Source organism: Carcharodon carcharias, chromosome 13 (genome assembly GCF_017639515.1).
Source record: "Carcharodon carcharias isolate sCarCar2 chromosome 13, sCarCar2.pri, whole genome shotgun sequence".
Lineage (NCBI taxonomy): Eukaryota > Metazoa > Chordata > Chondrichthyes > Lamniformes > Lamnidae > Carcharodon > Carcharodon carcharias.
This window is the reverse complement of record NC_054479.1, coordinates 61,116,472-61,135,399: the sequence shown is the minus strand read 5'-3', so window position 1 is coordinate 61,135,399 and position 18,928 is coordinate 61,116,472. Positions and strand designations below refer to the sequence as shown.

The 18,928-nt window shown below is 41.2% G+C and overlaps 1 protein-coding gene across 6 annotated transcripts in view; it reads left to right on the top strand.

Moving 5' to 3' along the window:
- sfi1 (SFI1 centrin binding protein) overlaps positions 1-18,928 on the top strand; it is a 151,414-nt gene that overhangs the window by 66,105 nt on the left and 66,381 nt on the right. For all 6 annotated transcript variants that reach the window (XR_005944702.1, XM_041202035.1, XM_041202037.1 and 3 more), the window contains 6 exons: positions 4,176-4,354; positions 6,306-6,381; positions 9,337-9,432; positions 10,901-10,977; positions 12,119-12,221; positions 13,604-13,700. Coding sequence is in view for 5 of the 6 variants with exons in the window: in XM_041202035.1 (XP_041057969.1) it covers positions 4,176-4,354; positions 6,306-6,381; positions 9,337-9,432; positions 10,901-10,977; positions 12,119-12,221; positions 13,604-13,700 (628 nt within the window). In the remaining variant the exon portion in view is untranslated. The remainder of the gene's footprint in view (positions 1-4,175; positions 4,355-6,305; positions 6,382-9,336; positions 9,433-10,900; positions 10,978-12,118; positions 12,222-13,603; positions 13,701-18,928) is intronic.

The window sequence follows — 18,928 nt, the reverse complement described above, 5'->3', positions numbered from 1 at the left end:
CTATTTACTAGAAAATAGGAGCAGGAGTAGGTCATTTGGCCCTTTGAGACTGCTCCACCATTCAATATGATCATGGCTGATCCTGTATCTCAACGCCATACTCCCGCTCTCTCACCGTACTCCCGCTGTCTCCTCATACCCCTTTACGCCTTTAGTGTCTAGAAATCTATCTACTTCCTCCTTAAATATATTCAGTGATTTGGCCTCCACAGCTTTCTGTGGTAGAGAATTCCACAGGTTCACCGCCCTCTGAGTGAAGAGATTTCTCTTCATCTCAGTCTGGGAAGAGGCAATGGCATAGTGGTATTGTCAGTGGACTAGTATATTAGAGCCCCAGATGGTAAAATTTGAAGTCTGGAATTATAAGTCTGATGATAACCACAAAACCAATTGCTAATTGTCATAAAAATCCATCTGGTTCACTAATGTCCTTTAGGGAAGGAAATCTGCTACCCTTACCTGGTCTGGCCTACATGTGATGCCAGATCCACAGCAATGTGGTTGACTCTTAAATGCCTCTGAACAAGGGCATTTAGGGATGGGCAATAAATGCTGGCCTAGGCAGTGATTCCCGCATCCCATGAACTCATATATAGTTTTTTAAAAATGGCCTACCCCATATCCGAGACTGAGAGTTGGACTCCCCAGCCAGAGGAAGCATCATCCCTGTATCCAGTCTGTCCATCCCTGTCAGACTTTTATACATTTCAATGAGATTCCCTCTCATTCTTCTCAACTCCAGTGGATACAAGCCTAGTCCACTCAATCTCTCCTCATACAACAATTCTGTCATCCCTGGAATCAGCCTGGTGAATCTTCGCCACACTCCCTCTATGGAAAGTATATCCTTTCTTAGGTAAGGAGACCAAAACTACACACAACACTCCAGATGTGATCTCACCAAGGCCCTGTACAGATGCAGCAAGACATCCTTGCTCCTGTACTCAAGTCCTCTCACAATGAAGAGGCCAACATTTGCCTTCTTAACTGCTTGCTGCACCTGCATGCTTGCTTTCAGTGATTGGTGTACAAGGACACCCAGGTCTCTTTGTACATCAACATTTCCCAATCTATCACCATTTAAATAATACTCTGCCTTTCTGTTTTTCCTGCCGAAGTGGATAACTTCACACTTATCCATATTATACTGCATCTGCCATGTATTTGTCCACTCACTCAACCTGTCTAAGACACCTTGAAGTCTCTTAACATCCTCCTCGCAGCTCACATTCCCACCAAGTTTCATGTCGTTAGCAAACTTGGAAATATTACATTTGGTTCTTTCATCCAAATCATTGATATGTATTGTGGCTAGCTGTGGCCCAAGCACTGATCCCTTTGGTGCTCCTCTAGTCACTGCCTGCCACTCCGAAAAAGACCCATTTATTCCTATTCTCTGTTTCCTGTTTGCTAACCAATTCTCAGTCCATGCCAATCCCATGAGCTTCAATTTTGCACACTAACCTCTTATGTGGGACGTTATCAAAACCTTTCTGAAAATCCAAATATACCCACATCCACTGGTTCTCCCTTATCTATTCTGCTAGTTATGTCCTCAAAAAAACTCCAGTAGGTTTGTCAAACATGATTTCCCTTTCATAAATCCATGTTGGCTTTGTCTAATCCCGTTGATATTTTATGTGTCCTGTTATCACATCCTTTATAATAGACTCTGGCTGTTGGAGTCTAGCATTTCCTCTACTACTGCTGTTAGGTTGGCTGGTCTGTAATTCCCTGTTTTCTCTCTCCTTACTCTTAAATAATGGGGTTACGTTTGCCATCCTCCAATCTGCCGGGAATGTCCCAGAATCTCTAGAGTTTTGGTGGATGACAACCAACTAATCCCCTATTCCCTTTTCCCTATTCCCTTTAGTACCCTGGGATGTAGATTATCAGGCTGTGGGAATTTATTGGCTGTCAGTCCCTTTAATTTCTCCAGCACTGTTTTTTATTTTTTAGTAATACTAATTTCCTTCAATTCCTCCTTCTTGACCCTTGGTTCCCTAGCATTTCTGGGAAGTTATTTGTGTCTTCCCCTGTGAAGTCAAAGCTAAAGTGGTTGCTTAATTGTTCTGCCATTTCCTTGTTCTTTATTATAAATTCTCCCGTTTCAGACTGTAAGGGACCTACATTTGTCTTCACTAATCTTTTTCTTTTTATATACTGAAAGAAATTTTTACAGTCCGCTTTTATGTTTGTTGCAAGTTTACTCTCCTACTCAATTCTTCCCCTCTTAATCAATCTCTTGGTCCTCCTTTGCTGAATCCTAAGCTGCTCACAATCCTCAGACTTGCTACTTTTTCTTGCAACTTTATATGACTCCTCCTTGGATCTAATACTACCCTTAATTTCTTTTGTTAGCCATGGTTGGGCTACTTTTGCTGTTGTGTTTTTGTGCCAGAAAGGAATGTATAACTGTCTCAATGCATACTTTCATTCCTTAAATATTAGCCAATCTACATTAATGACTTGGATGACCAGATGGAACGTATGGTTGCTAAATTTGCTGAAGACACAAGGAAAGGCAGCAAAAATGAGTCTGCAAAGGAACATAGGTTAAGTGAGTGGGTAAAAATTTGGCAGGTGGAGTATAATGTAGGAAAATATGAACTTGTCTACTTTGGCAGGAAGAAGAAATAAGCAGCATATAATTTAAATGGGGAGAGATTGCAGAACTTTGAGGCAGAAAGGGGTCTGGATGCCCTCATACATGAATCGCAAACAGTTAGTTTGGAGCTACAGCAAGTGATTAGGAAGGCAGATGGACTGTTGTCATTTACTGCAAGAGGAATAAAAGTAGGGATGTTTTGCTACAATTATATAGCATATTGGTGAAACCACATTTAGAGTATTGTGCACAGTTTTGGTCTCTTTATTTAAGAAAGAATGTAATTACAGTAGAAACAGTTCAGAGAAGATTCATTTGACTGATTCCTGGAATGAGGGGGTTATCCTACGAGGAAAGGTTGGACAGGTTGGGCTGTATCCATTGGAGTTCAGAAGATTGAGAGGTGATCATGAAACATAAGATTCTGAGGGGACTTGACAGGGTATATACTGAAAGGATATTTTGGGAGAGACTAGAACTAGGGAACACAGTTTAAAAATAAGGGTTCTCCCATTTAAGGCTGAGATGAAGAGAATTTTTTCCTTTGAGTTCCATGAGTCTTTGAAACTCTTCACCAGAGAGTGGTGGAGGCAGAGTCATTGATTGTTTTTAAGGTTGATTTACATAGATTCTTGATAGATAAGGGAGACAAAGGGTATAGGGGGTAGGAAGTAAGTGAAATTGAGGCCACAATCAGATCAGCCATGATCTTATTGAATGGTGGAGCAGGCTTGAGGGGCTAAATGGCCTACTCCTCCTAATTTGTATGTTTGTCTCTACGTATGTTTGTAAGATTTGGCCCAATGACTTTGGTCCTCCTGATAATTAATGGCAGGAAATTTTTGCTTATTGGATATTGGATGTCAGACAAGCACTTACCATTTAGTGACAGTAGAAGGGTCAGTGGTGGTAATGGTGAGGTATAGATGGGCGTCATCGATGCATAGTCTGAAACTGATGCTGTATTTTCAGATAATGTCACTGAGGGCCAGCACGTAGATGAGAAATAGGGGATCAAGGATAGATCCTTGGATGACACCAGAGGTAATGGTGTGGAAGCCATTCCAGCTGATTCCCCGGCTATGACTGGTTACCTAAGAGAAGAAACAGGTGAGAGCAGTCTCACCCAGTAAAGAAGCATTAGAGGAAGATGGCGTGATCACTGTGTCAAAGACTGCAGAATGGTTGAAAAGATTAAAGAGGATAGTTAACGTTTGTCACAGTTGCATAAGATGTCATTTGTGACTTTGGTAAGAGCTGATTTGGTACTGTGGGATGGCAGAAACCTGATCAGAGGGATTCAAACATTGGATTTCAGGAAAGATGGGCAGGGAATTGGGGAGGTGACATTGTGTTCAAGGACTTGAGAGGCAAAGGAAAGTTGGAGGTGGGGCAAGGATTGAGAGGTTAAGGGTTGGTTTTTTGAGGGGAGGGGTAATGTTGGAAGATTTTGAAGATGGGGGAACAACACCTAAAGAGAAGGAATCACTAACAATATCAATTAACATGGAAGGCAAGTTGGTCTAACATTGGGAGGAAATTGATAGAAATATTTCTATTTCTGCAGGCTGTGATTCATTCTGCTCACTGCATATTGCAGCGGTACTGGTGGAGCTGGCGTAAGCAGACTGCCATCTGCGTGGAGGAAAGAGGGAAGGAGGCCATGGCTGAAGAGCACATTAGATGTCAACTGCTCCTTAAATCTATACAATTTTGGAGAGAGACTGCAGCAGAGCAGAAAGCAGAGTATGTTTTTTTTAACCGTCACTTAACGTTTCCTTAGGTGAAGCTGAAATTTGGGCTGTTTGGTGAAGTGGATAAAGGCATCTTGTGGTGTAACAAGGAGATACATAGAAAGATCCCAGCCTTGATGTTTATTCTATATTGAATTAACTGGGCTGAGAGTCAGTGGGGTCCAGTTAGGTCCCCTTTTAGAAGACCATCCAACAACTAGCATGTGGACATGTTGGTGTCAGGTGATCAGCTTAGTCTGTGGTGTCCTTATGCTCAAATAGCTCACTGAATTGCTTTCTAAGCTCACGTAAAGGATGGCCACTTGTGATAGGTGCTAGAGGATTGTATCCTAGGGTACTTTGGAGAAAGGTGAGAAAACAGAGTAAAACCAACAGCTGTTTGCAAATGTATGTTTATAAAAGCAAAAGGCTTCTTAATGGCATCAAAGGGTTGGCACCCCAACAATTAATATTAATATCGAAGGAGCAATTTTGTTAATTCTGCCTAAGTTTCCTCCTTCCCTCTTCTTAAAGCCCCTGTTGTACAGCTCCATCCTACCTGAGAACCATGTTAACATCAGATATTGTTCAATGCTCTTGTGAGATTTTTTGTGTGCAAAACAACAATTTGTGTTTTAAATGGTGAAAATGTCTTAAGGTACTTCACAGGAACATTATCAAACAAAATTTGACACTGAGCGACATTGGGAAATATTAAGGCATTGAACAAGAAGCTTGGCCATGAGGCTATAACTAGTCAGGTTGATGAAGGGGAGTCAATACATACTTGAATTTCCAAAAGGTATTCAATAAGGTGCTACAAGAAAGGTTAATAAACAAGATAAAGGTTCATGGGGTTAGGGGTAATACATTAACATACAGGATTAGTTAACAAATGGGAAACAGAGTAAAGATAAAATGGGCATTTTCAAGTTGGCAGGCTGTAACTAGTGGAATGCCACAAGGTTCACTGCTGGAGTGTCAACTATTGACGATCTATATTCATGACTTGGACAAAGAGACGCGAGTAACATATCAAAGTTTGCTGACGATACAAAGCTACTTGGGAATGTAATTGTGAGGAGGACACAAAGGGACTGCAAAGAGATAAAAACAGGTTAAGTGAGTGGGTAACAAGGTGGCAGATGGAGCATAATGTGGGTTAAGTATGAGTTTTGGTAATAGGAATGGAAAAACAGAATTTTTTTTAAAAGGGTGTAGAACTTTTAAATGTTGATGCACAGAAAGGCAGTGTACTCATACAAAGAACATAAAGTCGGCAAGCAATTAGGAAGGCAAATGGCATGTTGGCCTTTATTGTAAGGGGACTAAAGTACAAGAACGAGGAGGTCTTGTTAAGTTGTATCAGACTTGGGTAAGGTCACACCTTGGAATGCTGTGTGCAGTTTTGAACTTCATATCTAAAGAATGATATACTTTCCTTGGAGACGGTGCAGCCAAAGTTCATTGATTGGTTTCTGGGATGAGATGGTTGTCCTATGATGAGAAACTGAGTAAATTGGGCCTGTACTCTTTGGAGTTTGGAAGTGCGAGAGGTGATCTCTTTGAAATATACAAGATTATGAAGTGGTTTGACAGGGTAAACACTGAGAGGTTGTTTCCCCTAGATGGGGAATCCAGAAGACAGGGACACAGTCTCAGGGTAAGGGATTGATCATTTCAGACTGTGATGAGGAAAAATTTCTTAACTCGGACAATTATGAATCTTTGGAATCCTGTACTTCAGAGGGTTGTGGATGTGACATCATTGAGTATATTTAAGGCTGGAATAGACACCTTTTTGATCTCTCAGGGAATCAAGGGATATGGGGAATGGGTGGGAAAATGGGGCCGAGGCAGATCAGCCATGATTTTGTTGAATTCTGGAACAGGCTCAATGGGCCATTTGGTCTACTTCTGCTCCTGTTTCTTATGTTAAGCTTTTATGTCTGTCTCTATCCCAGACGAGACCATCAATTTCGAGCCATAAGACATTGGTACATGTGTCGCTTGCGGGGAACCTGGAGTGCTTGGCAGCTGGTAAGGAGTTGATCCTTGCTTCAATTAGATGTGTTACAAGAAATAGCAGCCCAATTACAATGAAATGAAACTGAATAAATCCCAGTGTCCACACTTCCATGTTTCGATTAACAATTCTCTGAGAGGTTTTTTACAAAGGTAAATTGTAGTTATATAAAGGCAAAATACTGCACATGTTGGAAATCTGAAACAAAAACAAAAAATGCTGGAAAAACTCAGGTCTCAGAGACCTGCTGGGTTTTTCCAGCATTTTTTGCATTTGTGTTTTATATTTGAGTAATGTACAAAGTCTGACCACCAGAATCAATCAAATTCTGTTCAGTTCTAATTTAGAAAGGAATTATTAGTCAAATAAGAACTGAGCTTATTAGTTTAAAAGAAAAAGCCAATTGACAACTTTGTTTAGTTTGAATATCCTTCTATCATCACTGCCAAAATTTGTAGCGTTGTATTGAAACAAGTTTGGTACAAAATTTCTGGCTCTAACAGGCTGTTTAAACACCACTTGCATTAAGCGCCACATCTTTCAAGTAATGCTGAACAAAATCACATGTTATTTGTCTACCTTTCTTCCTTTTCTGGTCCAGAAACCAGCTGTTGCTTTTTAAAAAAATCTTTCATGGGATGTAGGCGTTGCTGGCAAGGCCCGCATTTGTTGCCCATCCCTAATTGCCCTTGAACTGAGTGGCTTGCTAAGCCACTTAAGAAGGCAGTTAAGAGCCAATCTTGTTGTTGTGGGTCCGGAGACACATGTAGGCCAGACCAGGTAAGGATGGCAGATTTCCTTCCCTAAAGGGCAGCAGTGAACCAAATGAGTTTTTATAACAATTAATGATAGTAATGATGACTATGAAACTGAGATTAGCTTTCAATTCAAGTTTTTTTTTATTTAATTGAACTTAAATTCCATCAGCTGCCCTGATCAGAGCATTGAAGTCTCTGACAGGTACTCAGATTACCTCATTGTCAATTCTAACACAATCTTCTCTGCGGGTCTAAAGTAGTTATATTTACTTCACTCTGGTGTCAATCCAAGATGTCTCTAAAAGCACAAATGAGAAGAAGCAGGGAAAGTGTGGAGGAGAAAGAACAATTTGGGGATTGCTTAGTGGTTATGAGAAACATTTATTGGATCATTCATTGGGGCCAGGAGGTTGAGTGGGTTTGCATGCAATGTCCTTTCACTTGAGACCTGGGTTGACATCTAATAAGGTGTGAAATGGATTTAGGAGAGTTTCTGTATAGTTTTTTTGTATCCCTGGACCCAAACATTAAATTAACAATCTTGCGTAGTCACAAAGGTGGTAGTTGGCTAGAAATTAGGAAAACGTGCTGTCAGACAGGAATCCCTATGTGTTCCCACCTCCTTCCTGGGGTGTGTTGATGGAGAAGTTGAGAACCCCCATGGTCGAGGAGGGAAAGCAAAATCATTAAGGAGGCAGTTAAAAGGAATTTTCCCATTATAAGCTCTCTTTGCCGATAGCAGAAGAGTCTCATGCTGTCTTTCCATAGGGGGATTTCCAATTCACATACTCCAGCTATAGCTGGAGCAACACTAGCAGGAGCATCAGCTGCCTTCTCCACAGCCACGTCCCCCTCTTCAGGGCAGAAGGAATGGAAACTGAGATACAACTGGGTGGAGGCGCGTTCCCCAACAGAGGGTCCACAGACTAGCTTCCCCAACATGTGTGAACACCCAGTGCCTCAGGAGTCATAGGCTTTTGTGGCAAGTTGCTGCTGCCGTCTGCACCCTCTTGGTGCAAGTCTGCTTTCCCGGTGGACCAGGCAGGCATACATTGTTAATAGCCGAAAAGGTACCTGTCACTAGAGGCACACCCCACCCCGCCTCTCCGTAACTGTCACCCCTGACTCTTACCAAGTTGTGTGACCTCTTCAAGGAGTGATAGCAGGGCATTGGGACTGTTAGGAATGGCTTATTCCGAGGCAACATTTGTTTATGATGGTTCTGAGGCATGAGTATGAGGGTCGTTGGTCGACGTCATTGTGAGTGTTGGCTGATCAGAAGGGCATATGAGGTGCTTACAGAGAGAGGAATGATTGGTGCTGGAAGATATGTCGACCTGATATGTGCTTTGCTACAGAATGCTGTGCAAGTCAGTATATGGGGCTTGGTACTTAAAATTATTCCATCACCTACCTGTCATGCTCTCCTGAGGTCTTGGATCCTCCTTGTCCATGGTCACCACATTAGAGATGCCGTACTGCTGCTGCTGACTTCCTCAGACACTGCCATCCATGCATACTTGCTTGAAGGAAGTGTCCTCTTCCTCCTGCCCTTAGAAGAGCTCACCTCACTGTAGCTCCTCAGCTGGACCTCCGAGTAAATGAGAGACACAGAGAAGTGGCCTTCCAGGGGGTCCCACCATTCCTTTGGGTGCTGCAGCCTGAAAAGTGCTGCTGAGCTTTGCTGAAAGCTGCCATGGTCCTTTATGAACAGAAATCCTTCCTCTTAATAAAATAGCTGCACCATCCTGACAGCCTTCTGTAATTGGCTGGGGAGTCTGGAAACAGGCCATTAATTGCTTTGCTTTGATAAAAAGCAACTGGAAGGTCCACTCTTCCAGCAATCGGGTTTGCGATCTAAAAATTGACCCAAAGTCTGAAAAAAAGTTAAGGAAGTAAGATTCTGGCCATTGAGTCAGGACTGTATCAATCTCAATTTACATTGCTGTTGCAGTCAAACAAGCTGTTGACACTTGGGCTCGCAAATGATGGGCAACAGGAAGACTCCAATGCCTGTGGCATGATAGCTAAACAAGAGTTGGTACCCTCAGGGAAGGATAAATAAGAAATAAAGGGATGATATATTATTGATTAATTTAAATGAAGCAGAGAGCAGAAGACTTAAAGTGCTCATTCTCCAGCATAAATTTATAGTGGTGGAACTGATGAATTTAACACCAGTGTGTAAAGATTATTTTTTATACTTTGCAGTTTGTGCAGAAAAAGCGTGAGAAGTGGAAGAAACTCATGTGTGCAGATATACATTATCAGCAAGTAGTGCTGTCCAAAGCCTTGCGTGAATGGAAGGTGAGTGACAGTGTAATGTGGGACTGATGGTTGCCCCTAGTTTTAGTCAGGAGCAAGTAGTGTTTTTATATTAAGTGCTGAATGAAGATACATTGTACTCTATACTCTTATAGAAACAAAGATGCCCCTCTTCCTATCAGTTTAGGCTGGATTTGAACCCATGCAATGTCAAGTACACAGACCAGGATTTAGAATATTGAATGTCAGCATAGGTTGCCAGTTACATTGGTATTTATTCAGGCAGGGAAATTTAGGATTGTTGCTTGTGAATGTGGTGGAATGTGGATCCATGCATTAAATACATATTGTAATCAATGCCCATTTCTCTGTCTAAGTCTCCTGTTGTTATCTGAAATATAGACAGCATTTTTATTAAGTCAAATATGTTTTTTTCCAAGTCTTTTTGTTTGAAATGATATTTTTACGTAATACAAAACTTTACAGCATCTTTGTAGCACTGTGCCTTACATCCCAGAAGGACCTTTGTTCCATTTCTGATCCACGCTGAGATTTTCACTCTGAGCCGGGTCAATAATAGAGCTTCCACAATTGGGCTTAGTGCCTTTGAGGGTGTAAAAGATCAATCTGGGATTCCTGCACCCATGCTGGCAGGTGCATGTGATTTGCCCACTGAGGCTTCAAGCCAGAAGTAGCTGGTTGTTTTTAAGAAATTATACAATGGCACAACTTCCATTAGAGTTACAGTAAGATCCAAGGGGCAAAAAAATAAAATTGTGCTCAAGTTCCACTGCAGCCAGATGAAGAAATGGAGCATTTTAATCTGTGGGATTTTTTGTTGGATTCTTTCTTGCTGGCCACAGCAGACAAAAGTTTGAAATTTGTTATTGCTGGATTTTTCTGCAGGATGCAGATAATACCCACCCCATACTGACTAATAGACATACCTGGGAACAAAACCTTAACACAGACCAGTTAATGTCCTCTATTGACATTGGAACCAGTCTCCTAGATTGTTCAATGCTTGGAACTCTAAGTGGATCAAGCAGCTTCTTTCAATTTAAACATTCTGTCCCCTTGGACATCTTTTAAAGTAACAGATTTTAACTATGTTGAAGACAGGAGCGAGGTTTCTGAGTGGAGCAAGGCCATGGTTCTTTGCAGATCGTTTGACTGAAAGCTCTAACTCAAGAGCTGCAGTTTGTAGGTTTATCTTTGTCTGTGTCTTCACCTGACAAGTCAATCTGAACTTCTCAGGGATACAAGCTTGGTCAGACTAGTCTGTAGCAGTGCTTAGTCACGCAAGAACTAAAGCAAGTTTGATGAGCAAGTTTACATTTGATGATTAGTGCAGGAGTGTCATCTTTATTGCTTTTGACATTTTGAGATTAGTAAAAGTTTGTATTTCTTTTACTTGTTCAATGTTCATTAAATTTGTCCAGTAATTCCAAAATTAAAGCCTTACTGTGATCCCGAAAGCTGCACGACACAAATCTTGCCTGTTATCTAGGTTTATCATCAGAACACACAGCAGATCCTGCATAAGGTGGATAAGAAGGAGGAGAAATGGAGAAGCGATTTGTTGAGGTAATGAACTGTTGCAATACTGTTTTTGCATTCTCGATGATGTGACAAATAATGTGCCAAATGTACTGTGTGGATTGAAGTTCATAAGGTAGAACCACATCACTTCATATCATTCTATCTATAGCTCCCATTTTAATTCATGATTGAAACCTGCAAGATAAAATCTTGCTTCTGTGACACCTATTACTGCAGAACAAAGTAGGATATTTTTCTAACCCACATGCAGACTGGGAGGATGTAATTTGGTCAGAAGTTTATTATGGGCTATCCAGCCCATCGCAACTCATCCCCCAGCCTTGACCTAGTTTCCCTTGTGATATCCAATTGGTTTTCAAATGATTCCAGGGTTTTACTTCTACTGCTTTCACAGGAAGTCTATTTGATGTGTTGATCACTCTTATGAACAAGAACCTCTCAGAAAGGGCAAATGACAAAAACTTGAATTTGCCTTTTACAAGTTTGAGCCTGTATCTCCATGCTGTATTCTCATAATCAAAAGTAATTTTCAGATTGTTTGCAATTTTGCATCCCCCTTTAAGTTCACCTCACGGATGTCTCCTTTCAAAGCTGAAAGCTCAAGTTTCTCCAATTTTTCCATGTAACTGAGACCTTCAAGACCATGAACCAGTCTTGTTGCTCATTCCTACATTGCCTCCAGTCTGCCTAATCTTAGTGTCCCAGGGATCCGGTGCTCCAAATGTGGTGTGCTTGGAGCATTAAACTGTTTGATCACAAACTCCTCTCGCTAATATTTTATTGTTCTGTCTATTTCATTCAATGTTCCATTGGTTTGGTTGAATATAGCTGTGCATTGATTGGATATGCTGAGTGTTGAGCCTACTTCATCCTCGGCTCTTTTGACTTCATTCTTAGCTATTACAAAACCATCCACACAGTACTTCAGTTTTTCGTTTCCATTCAAATGCATAGTATTCTTACAATTTATGTATTTCGTCCAATTCAGTCTTTAATTTCTGAGTGCCTCTTCAGTCACTGGTTTGTCAGTATTATTTGTCATTTATATGAAGCCCTTAACAACAATGGAACATCTCTCGAGATTTTATCTTCTGCTTTGCTCAGAACCAGCACATGGAGGGTGGGTTATTTACTGTTTTAAGCCCTTTTTTTCTTTCTCATCTAGATTTTCTTTCTGTACCTGGAAAGAAAATGTGCACCTACTGGCTGATGAAGCTCACAAGACTGCCAGAGCATATCATCATTATCACCATGTGCTTTTATCCAAGGTACAGCTCAGTTTTATTGATGAAAGAAAGATGCAAGAAATTTTTTATGCTAAGTATACTTGAGAGAGAGGCATTTTTACAAACCTACTCCAGCTTTTCATTTTCTTTTTCCCTGACATCATTGCTTGCCATCAAATTTTAACTTGCAATTCTTGTTTACATTTTAATTTTGTGGGTTTGTTTCTTTTCCCCCTTCTTTCCTGTGAATGGGTAATACCCAAGAGGTTAAGTTCCTCACAGTAGCCTCTGTCAATGCCATTCCATTGCCAGGGTGTTGGGAAGGGCTAAAGAATAACTTAAGGTCACTAACTTTCTCCTGTCACTTCCACCCACATATTTCATTAACATGGGCTTCTGCTTAGCAGGGAGGGTGGCTGCATTGCTCAGTGGAGAACTGATTAATGCCAGGAAAGGTCCTGAGTTTGATTCTTTAATGCTGTCAACTGTTATCAGCTGGGGAAGTGGTTGGGTGCCACAGTTGACCTGAGCATCCCTCAACAGTGTTGAGGGGTTTAAGGAGACCACAAAAGGATAAAATTCAGCTAGGTGTTCCAGCTTTGTTAAGCGCTTGGGGTGAGCAATTATACCCCAAAGATCCAATTGCCTGCTGAATAATTATTTGGGTGAAGATTGACAGTACCATTGGATTCCTCTCCCATCAAGAATCGGCACCATTAAGAGAGGGAAAGGTGTGGGCATGAATAGTAATGGTTTACTCTTCATTGGAAAGTGGCTTACTTCTGCTTGGCATCTGTAAGCATGACCTGGCCAAATTCAGTGAGGTTTTCCTGACATTCTGTGAAATATCATTGAGCTAAGCTGAGCTCTGAAGCTAAAATTAGATTTTAAAAAATTCTTTAATGGAATGTGGGCATCACTGGCAAGGCCAGCATTTGTTACCCATCCCTAATTGCCCTTAAACTGAGTGGCTTGGCCATTTCAGAGGGCAGTTAAGAGTCAATTACATTGCTGTGGGTCTGGAGCCACATGTAGGCCAGATCAGGTAAGGACAGCATATTTCCTTTTCTAAAAGATATTCGTGAACCACATAGTTTTTTTTTTTACAACGGTCACTGATAGTTTCATGGTCACCATTGCTGAGAAGAGCTTTCAATTCTAGATTTTTATTAATTGAATTTAAATTCCACTATCTGCAGTAGTGGGATTTGAACCCAGGCCCCGCAAACCACCCCCCCCCCCCCACACTGCTGAGTAGTAGCCTGGGCCTCTGAATTACTAGTCCGGTGACATTACCACTATACTACTGTCTTCCCCTGTACATATCTCACTTTGTTTTTTTATATTAAGTTTGCTGATTTTGGGGGTTGGCAGGGCTGTTTTCCTGAGCTTGTTAATGGTTCTGTGACTTTCTCTTTATAAAGGTTCTTGAGCACTGGAGAGATGTAGTTTCACTTCAAGTGTATCAACGACAACAGGAGGAGGAACTTGTGCTAGAAGCAAGACAACATATTGGTTTTTGTAAGTAGCAAAATACAATTCCTGTGTCAATAAGCTGTACTAGGAAATGTTCAGTGCAGCTACTTACCCTACTTTTTTAAATTTTGGCATGACAATGTGACCAATCAATAAGTTTTACACCGGTTTCACCTGTCTTCAGTGAGAATGGGTGAGGAGATCCCTGCAGAACATCTTTATACTATATTAACAGATCTGTGCTGCATATTTGAGTTGTTCTTGTGCAAAAATGTGAAGGTCAAACAGCCCTCCTTCAAAGATGTTTAACGAAGCTTTAAACAAATAAATGCTTAGTATTAGATGCTGTTTATCCCAGAGTGCTGAGAGCGCAAGGAGATATCTGAGACACGGACATTCAGGAGAGAGTCATTGGCTATTTGAGAAGTACCAGTAGATCAGAAGAATGCTAATGTTCCAAGATACAGGCAGTGAAAGACCTATGAGTCTTCAATTCTGTGTGAAATAATAAAATAAATCAATTATCATGAAGAAAGTTGAAGAATATCTGTACACCAGTAACAACCTATCAAACCGTAGCCCATTGGTCTTAGATGGCACACATCCTGCCTGACAAACCTCCTTTATTCCTTTGAGGCGGTGACGAACCAGGTAGACTGTATGAACCCTTACTGTTTCCTTCTGTGACCCTGCAATGGGCCTTCGAGTCTGAGGGTGCAGAATTGAGCTTCTTTGGTGTAAACTGATTTAGCCATCTCTTGTCAAATCTGGCTGGACTACATTAAACATTAATGGTCCTTGCTGTCTTCTGACGAAACAGCCAAGGACTCAGAGCAAAGACAACTTTTGTATTTTTCTACAACACGTACCATCTCGTTAAAATGCTGATCCCTGATTCCTCCACCCTTGCCTCCAACAGCAAATGTAAGGAACTCATGGACTTTTTTGCCTTCAAGATTGAGGCCATCCACTCTGATGTCTTTGCTCCATCCCTTCCTTGGTGGACAGGCTTTGGGGAGTTAGGTGAGGTACTCACTGCAGAATTCCCAGCCTCTTACCTGCTCCTAGCCACAGTATTTATATGGCTAATACAGTCAAGTTTCTAGTCAATGGTGATTCCCAGGATGTTGATGGTGGGGTTTCAGCAATGGTAATATCACTGAACATCAAGGGGAGGTGGTTAGATTCTCTCTTGTTGGAGATTGTCATCACCTGGCATTTGTACCAATGTTACTTGTTATTTACTAGCCCAAGTCTGAATGTAATCCAAGCCTTGCTGCATGCAGGCTCTGGCTACTTCAATCTCGGAGGAGTCATGATCATTGAGCTGTGAAGTCAATAAGTTGCACACATGTTTGAAATTCCTAGTGGTAGCATGGAGACTAAAGGTGACCCTGATGTAGTATTTGCATAATTTTACACACCCATGCGCACTTGAAGAAATAATGAGATGTCATGTAAAATGCTTATTGCAGCAACAGTCATAGGGAAAGTATACCTCATGAACACAGGATCAGACTTTATAATTTAGATCTATTCATAAAATTAGCTAATAGCTTATCATTACTCCCTCCAGGCCAATGGGTAAATTCTGGAAAGAGCCACTAAAACGAGATATTGCCATTCTCTAGTCTGTGCTGAGTTACCTAAGAGGGGAAGAGTCAATTGGGGATTGCTGGTCCTGATTGTTATCAAGCACTAACTTGCTTCATCATTTGTTTTGTGGAACAGAAAGAACTGGATTGGTGTTAGCTGTGGTACCCTGCTTGGTCGGGTAGCTTGCCGTCATTCACTGGTGTGCATGTATGAAGAATGAGCATATGGGTGAGGTAGCAGAGTCAACTGGCACTCATGGAACTATAATCCAGTGAGAGATAGGATTTTCATGTGGGAAGGGGAAAAAATAGGAGCATTGCGGGCAAAGTGTTTAAAAAAAAATCAAAGCTTTTGCTGAAGTAACCCAGTAGCTGAGCACTTGTTTTCTTGGAGGCAAAATTGTGACATCAGATTATCATTGCACACAAACCAATGGTTATGATCCATACAACACTAATTTATTTCCTAGTACAACTCCTGTGCTGTCTGTCATTAATCCTTTCAATTTGTTTCTCTCTCTATTGAGAATGCCTCATAAATTGAGTTCCAGGCTTCTGCAAAGCCTGACCCGTGCATGTCAAGCAGGTTTCTGGTTGCCCATGTCTACCTGCATCAATCAGACTATTTGTTAATTGACTCTGAGGTTTCGCTCCAACAGCCTTGGGCCTCTCCCAGTTTTCTCTGTCATTTTCTTACCAATAGCCCTCAATTTGCAAAATAAAATATTTAATTAAAAGGCATCACTTTTATCAGTAGCCTGTGTTGAGACCTGGGTGGAGACCTGACAGAAGCTAATTTTGTTTTCTCCCTGTGGAATATATTATGTTTTTATGCAGAATTACTGAGAGTATAAAAGGAAAACGGTTGATTAGGATTCAGAGAAACAGAGACCACTGACACTTATTCAGTTGAAGCACTAGTAGATCTACTATAGATTTATATGGATCAGTCTTGAGTTTTAGCTAGCAATTGAAATTTTGTCCAGATAGTAGCTGATCCATGAACTTGCTCTGGTGGAACCTAGGCCAGATCATATTGGTTATGTATGATAATGAATGATAATTAAAGAATAGTGAATAAGTAAAAGAATTTCTATAAAAAGACATTGAAACCATTATAGGCGATGACTAACAGTCAAGTGTAACGAGTCTATTAAATTTTGGTATTTGTGTAAAATGAGTGATTTTGAAGGCTTAAAAAATGTCTTGGTCTCTGAAATATTTCTGCTGCAACTCACAAGCATTCTAATTAAATGTTAATTCTTTGTAAAGTATCAATTTAAGGGAATAAAGATTACACATTAATATGGAATTGAAAAATCCTTATGGTTTACAAATTGAAGGGCCAGTTATTACAGAGCATTGACTGAATTTCACCCCATGTTTCTTGCACATGGTCTTTTAACTTTATATGCAGCAATAAAACCATCATTTGTGCAAAACTAAAGCAAACAGAACATATTTAGTTTGTTCTGTAAATGTGTGTATAGACTTTCAAAAGGCATTTGAAAAAATTCCATGTAATACATAATTCCACGTTAGCAAAATTGAAGCCCATGGAATTAAAGGGATGGTGGCTGCATGGATACAACATTTGCTAAGGGACTTAAAGCAAAGAGTATGGTAAGCAGTTGTTTTTTTAGACTTGAGGGTAATAAACAGTGGCATGAATCTGTGTTGGGACCATTGTTCTGATATATATTAATAGCTTGGACTTGCATGTACAGGGCATAATTTCAAAGTTTGCGGATGATATGAAACTTGGAAAGATAATAACAATGAGGAGGATAATAGACTCCAGCAAGGGACAGTTTAGTGAATTAATTTTGGGAAGAAGAATGAGGAAAAGCAATATAACCCAACTGGCACAATGTTAAAGGGACTTCAGGAACAGAGAGCCCTTGGGGTGCAGTTACACAAATTTTTGAAGGTGACAGGACAAGATCGAGATGGCAACCCCATCATTACAGTCAGGAGGGAATTGCCCTGGGAGTCTTCTGCATGGATTCCATGAAGTCTCATGGTATCAGGTCAAACATGAACAAGGAAACTGCCTGCTGATTACCACTACTGTGCTTCTTCAGCTTATGAACACCACTTAGAAGAAGCACTGAGAGTAGCAAGGGCAGAGAATGTACCTTGGGTGGGAGACTTCAATGTCCATCACCAGATGTGGCTCTGTAGCACCACTTCTGACTGAGTTGCAAAAGGTACAAGTGAAGTGTTTGCAACCATCTTCACACAAAAGTGATGATCCATCTTATGGTTCTCCTGAGGTGTCCACCATCATAGAAGCCTGTCTTCAGCCAATTCAATTTACTTCATATACTATCAGCAAAGAGCTGGATGTAGCAAAATCTATGGGCTTTTTTGGGGGAGACTAGAACTAGTTTTCACATTGACAATGACAACACCAACTCCTTCATGATTTCTTCACGCCTCTGACATCAGGTATTGAATGAGCAGAACTTTTTTTGTTATATATTGAGGAGACTGCTGTCATTGTCTTTAGTGCTTGCGACACACTCCATTCTCGACCCACTGACTCCATCTCTCTCTCTCTGGCAACTGTCTGAGGCTGAACCAAACAGTTTGAAACTGTCATTTGGCCCTGAGATGAGCTTCCAATCACATATTCGTGTGATCACTAAGACTACCTATTTCCATTGCTATAACATCATCCAACTGCATCCCTGTCTTTGCTCATTTGCTGCTGTCACGCTCATCCAAGCCTATATTATCTCTAGACTTGACTATTCCAACATACTCCTGGCCAGCCTCTCTCGTTCCATTTTCTGTAAACTTGAGGCCGTCCAAAAACTCTGTCATCATCTTACTTGCACCAAGTCCCTTTCACCCCTGTGTTTGATGACTTTCATTTGCCCCCATTAAGCAATGACTCAATTTCAAATTTGGCATCCTTGTTTTTAAATCCATTCATGGCCTTGCTTCTCCCAATCTCTGCAGCCCAACAATCATCCAAGATTGCTGTATCCCTTTAATTCTGGCCTCTTTGAACATCCCTGATCTTAATTGCTCCACTGTTGGTGGGCATGCCTCAGCTGCCAAGGCCTTAAGCTCTCTTATCTTCTTTAAGAAGCTTCCTAAACCCTATCTCTTTGACCAAACATTTGGTCATCTGCTTTACTATCTCCTTGGGGTCTTAAAAGAGGTGGCTGTAGAGATACTGGATTCCTAGAATCTGGTAAGGTCCCAGTGGATTGAAAAACCACAGATGTAACACCTCTATTCAAGAAAGGAAGGAGGTAGAAAACAGGATACGATAGGCCAGTTAGCCTTGCATCTGTCATTAGGAACATGCTGGAATTCATTGTTAAGCAAGTGCAGGAAGTGTGTCCAGCAGCAGCTCCTGGAAGCTCGCGTTTCAGAGCTGGAACGGCAGCTGGGGACACTGGAGTATCCGTGAGTCTGAGAGCATCATGGATAGCACATTTAGAGAAGTGGTCACACTGCAGCTGAAGGGACTTGAAGGAAGGGAATGGATGACCATCTGGCAGTCCAAGAGAAACAGGCGGGTAGTTCAGCAGTCCCCTGGGGTCCCACTCGCAAATCGGTATTCCATTTTGGAGGCTGGTTCCTCCAGGGAGTGGAGACAGAGCCAAGCTTCTGGCACCACAAGCAGCCTGTCTGTACAGGAGGAGAGGAAGAGCAATAGTA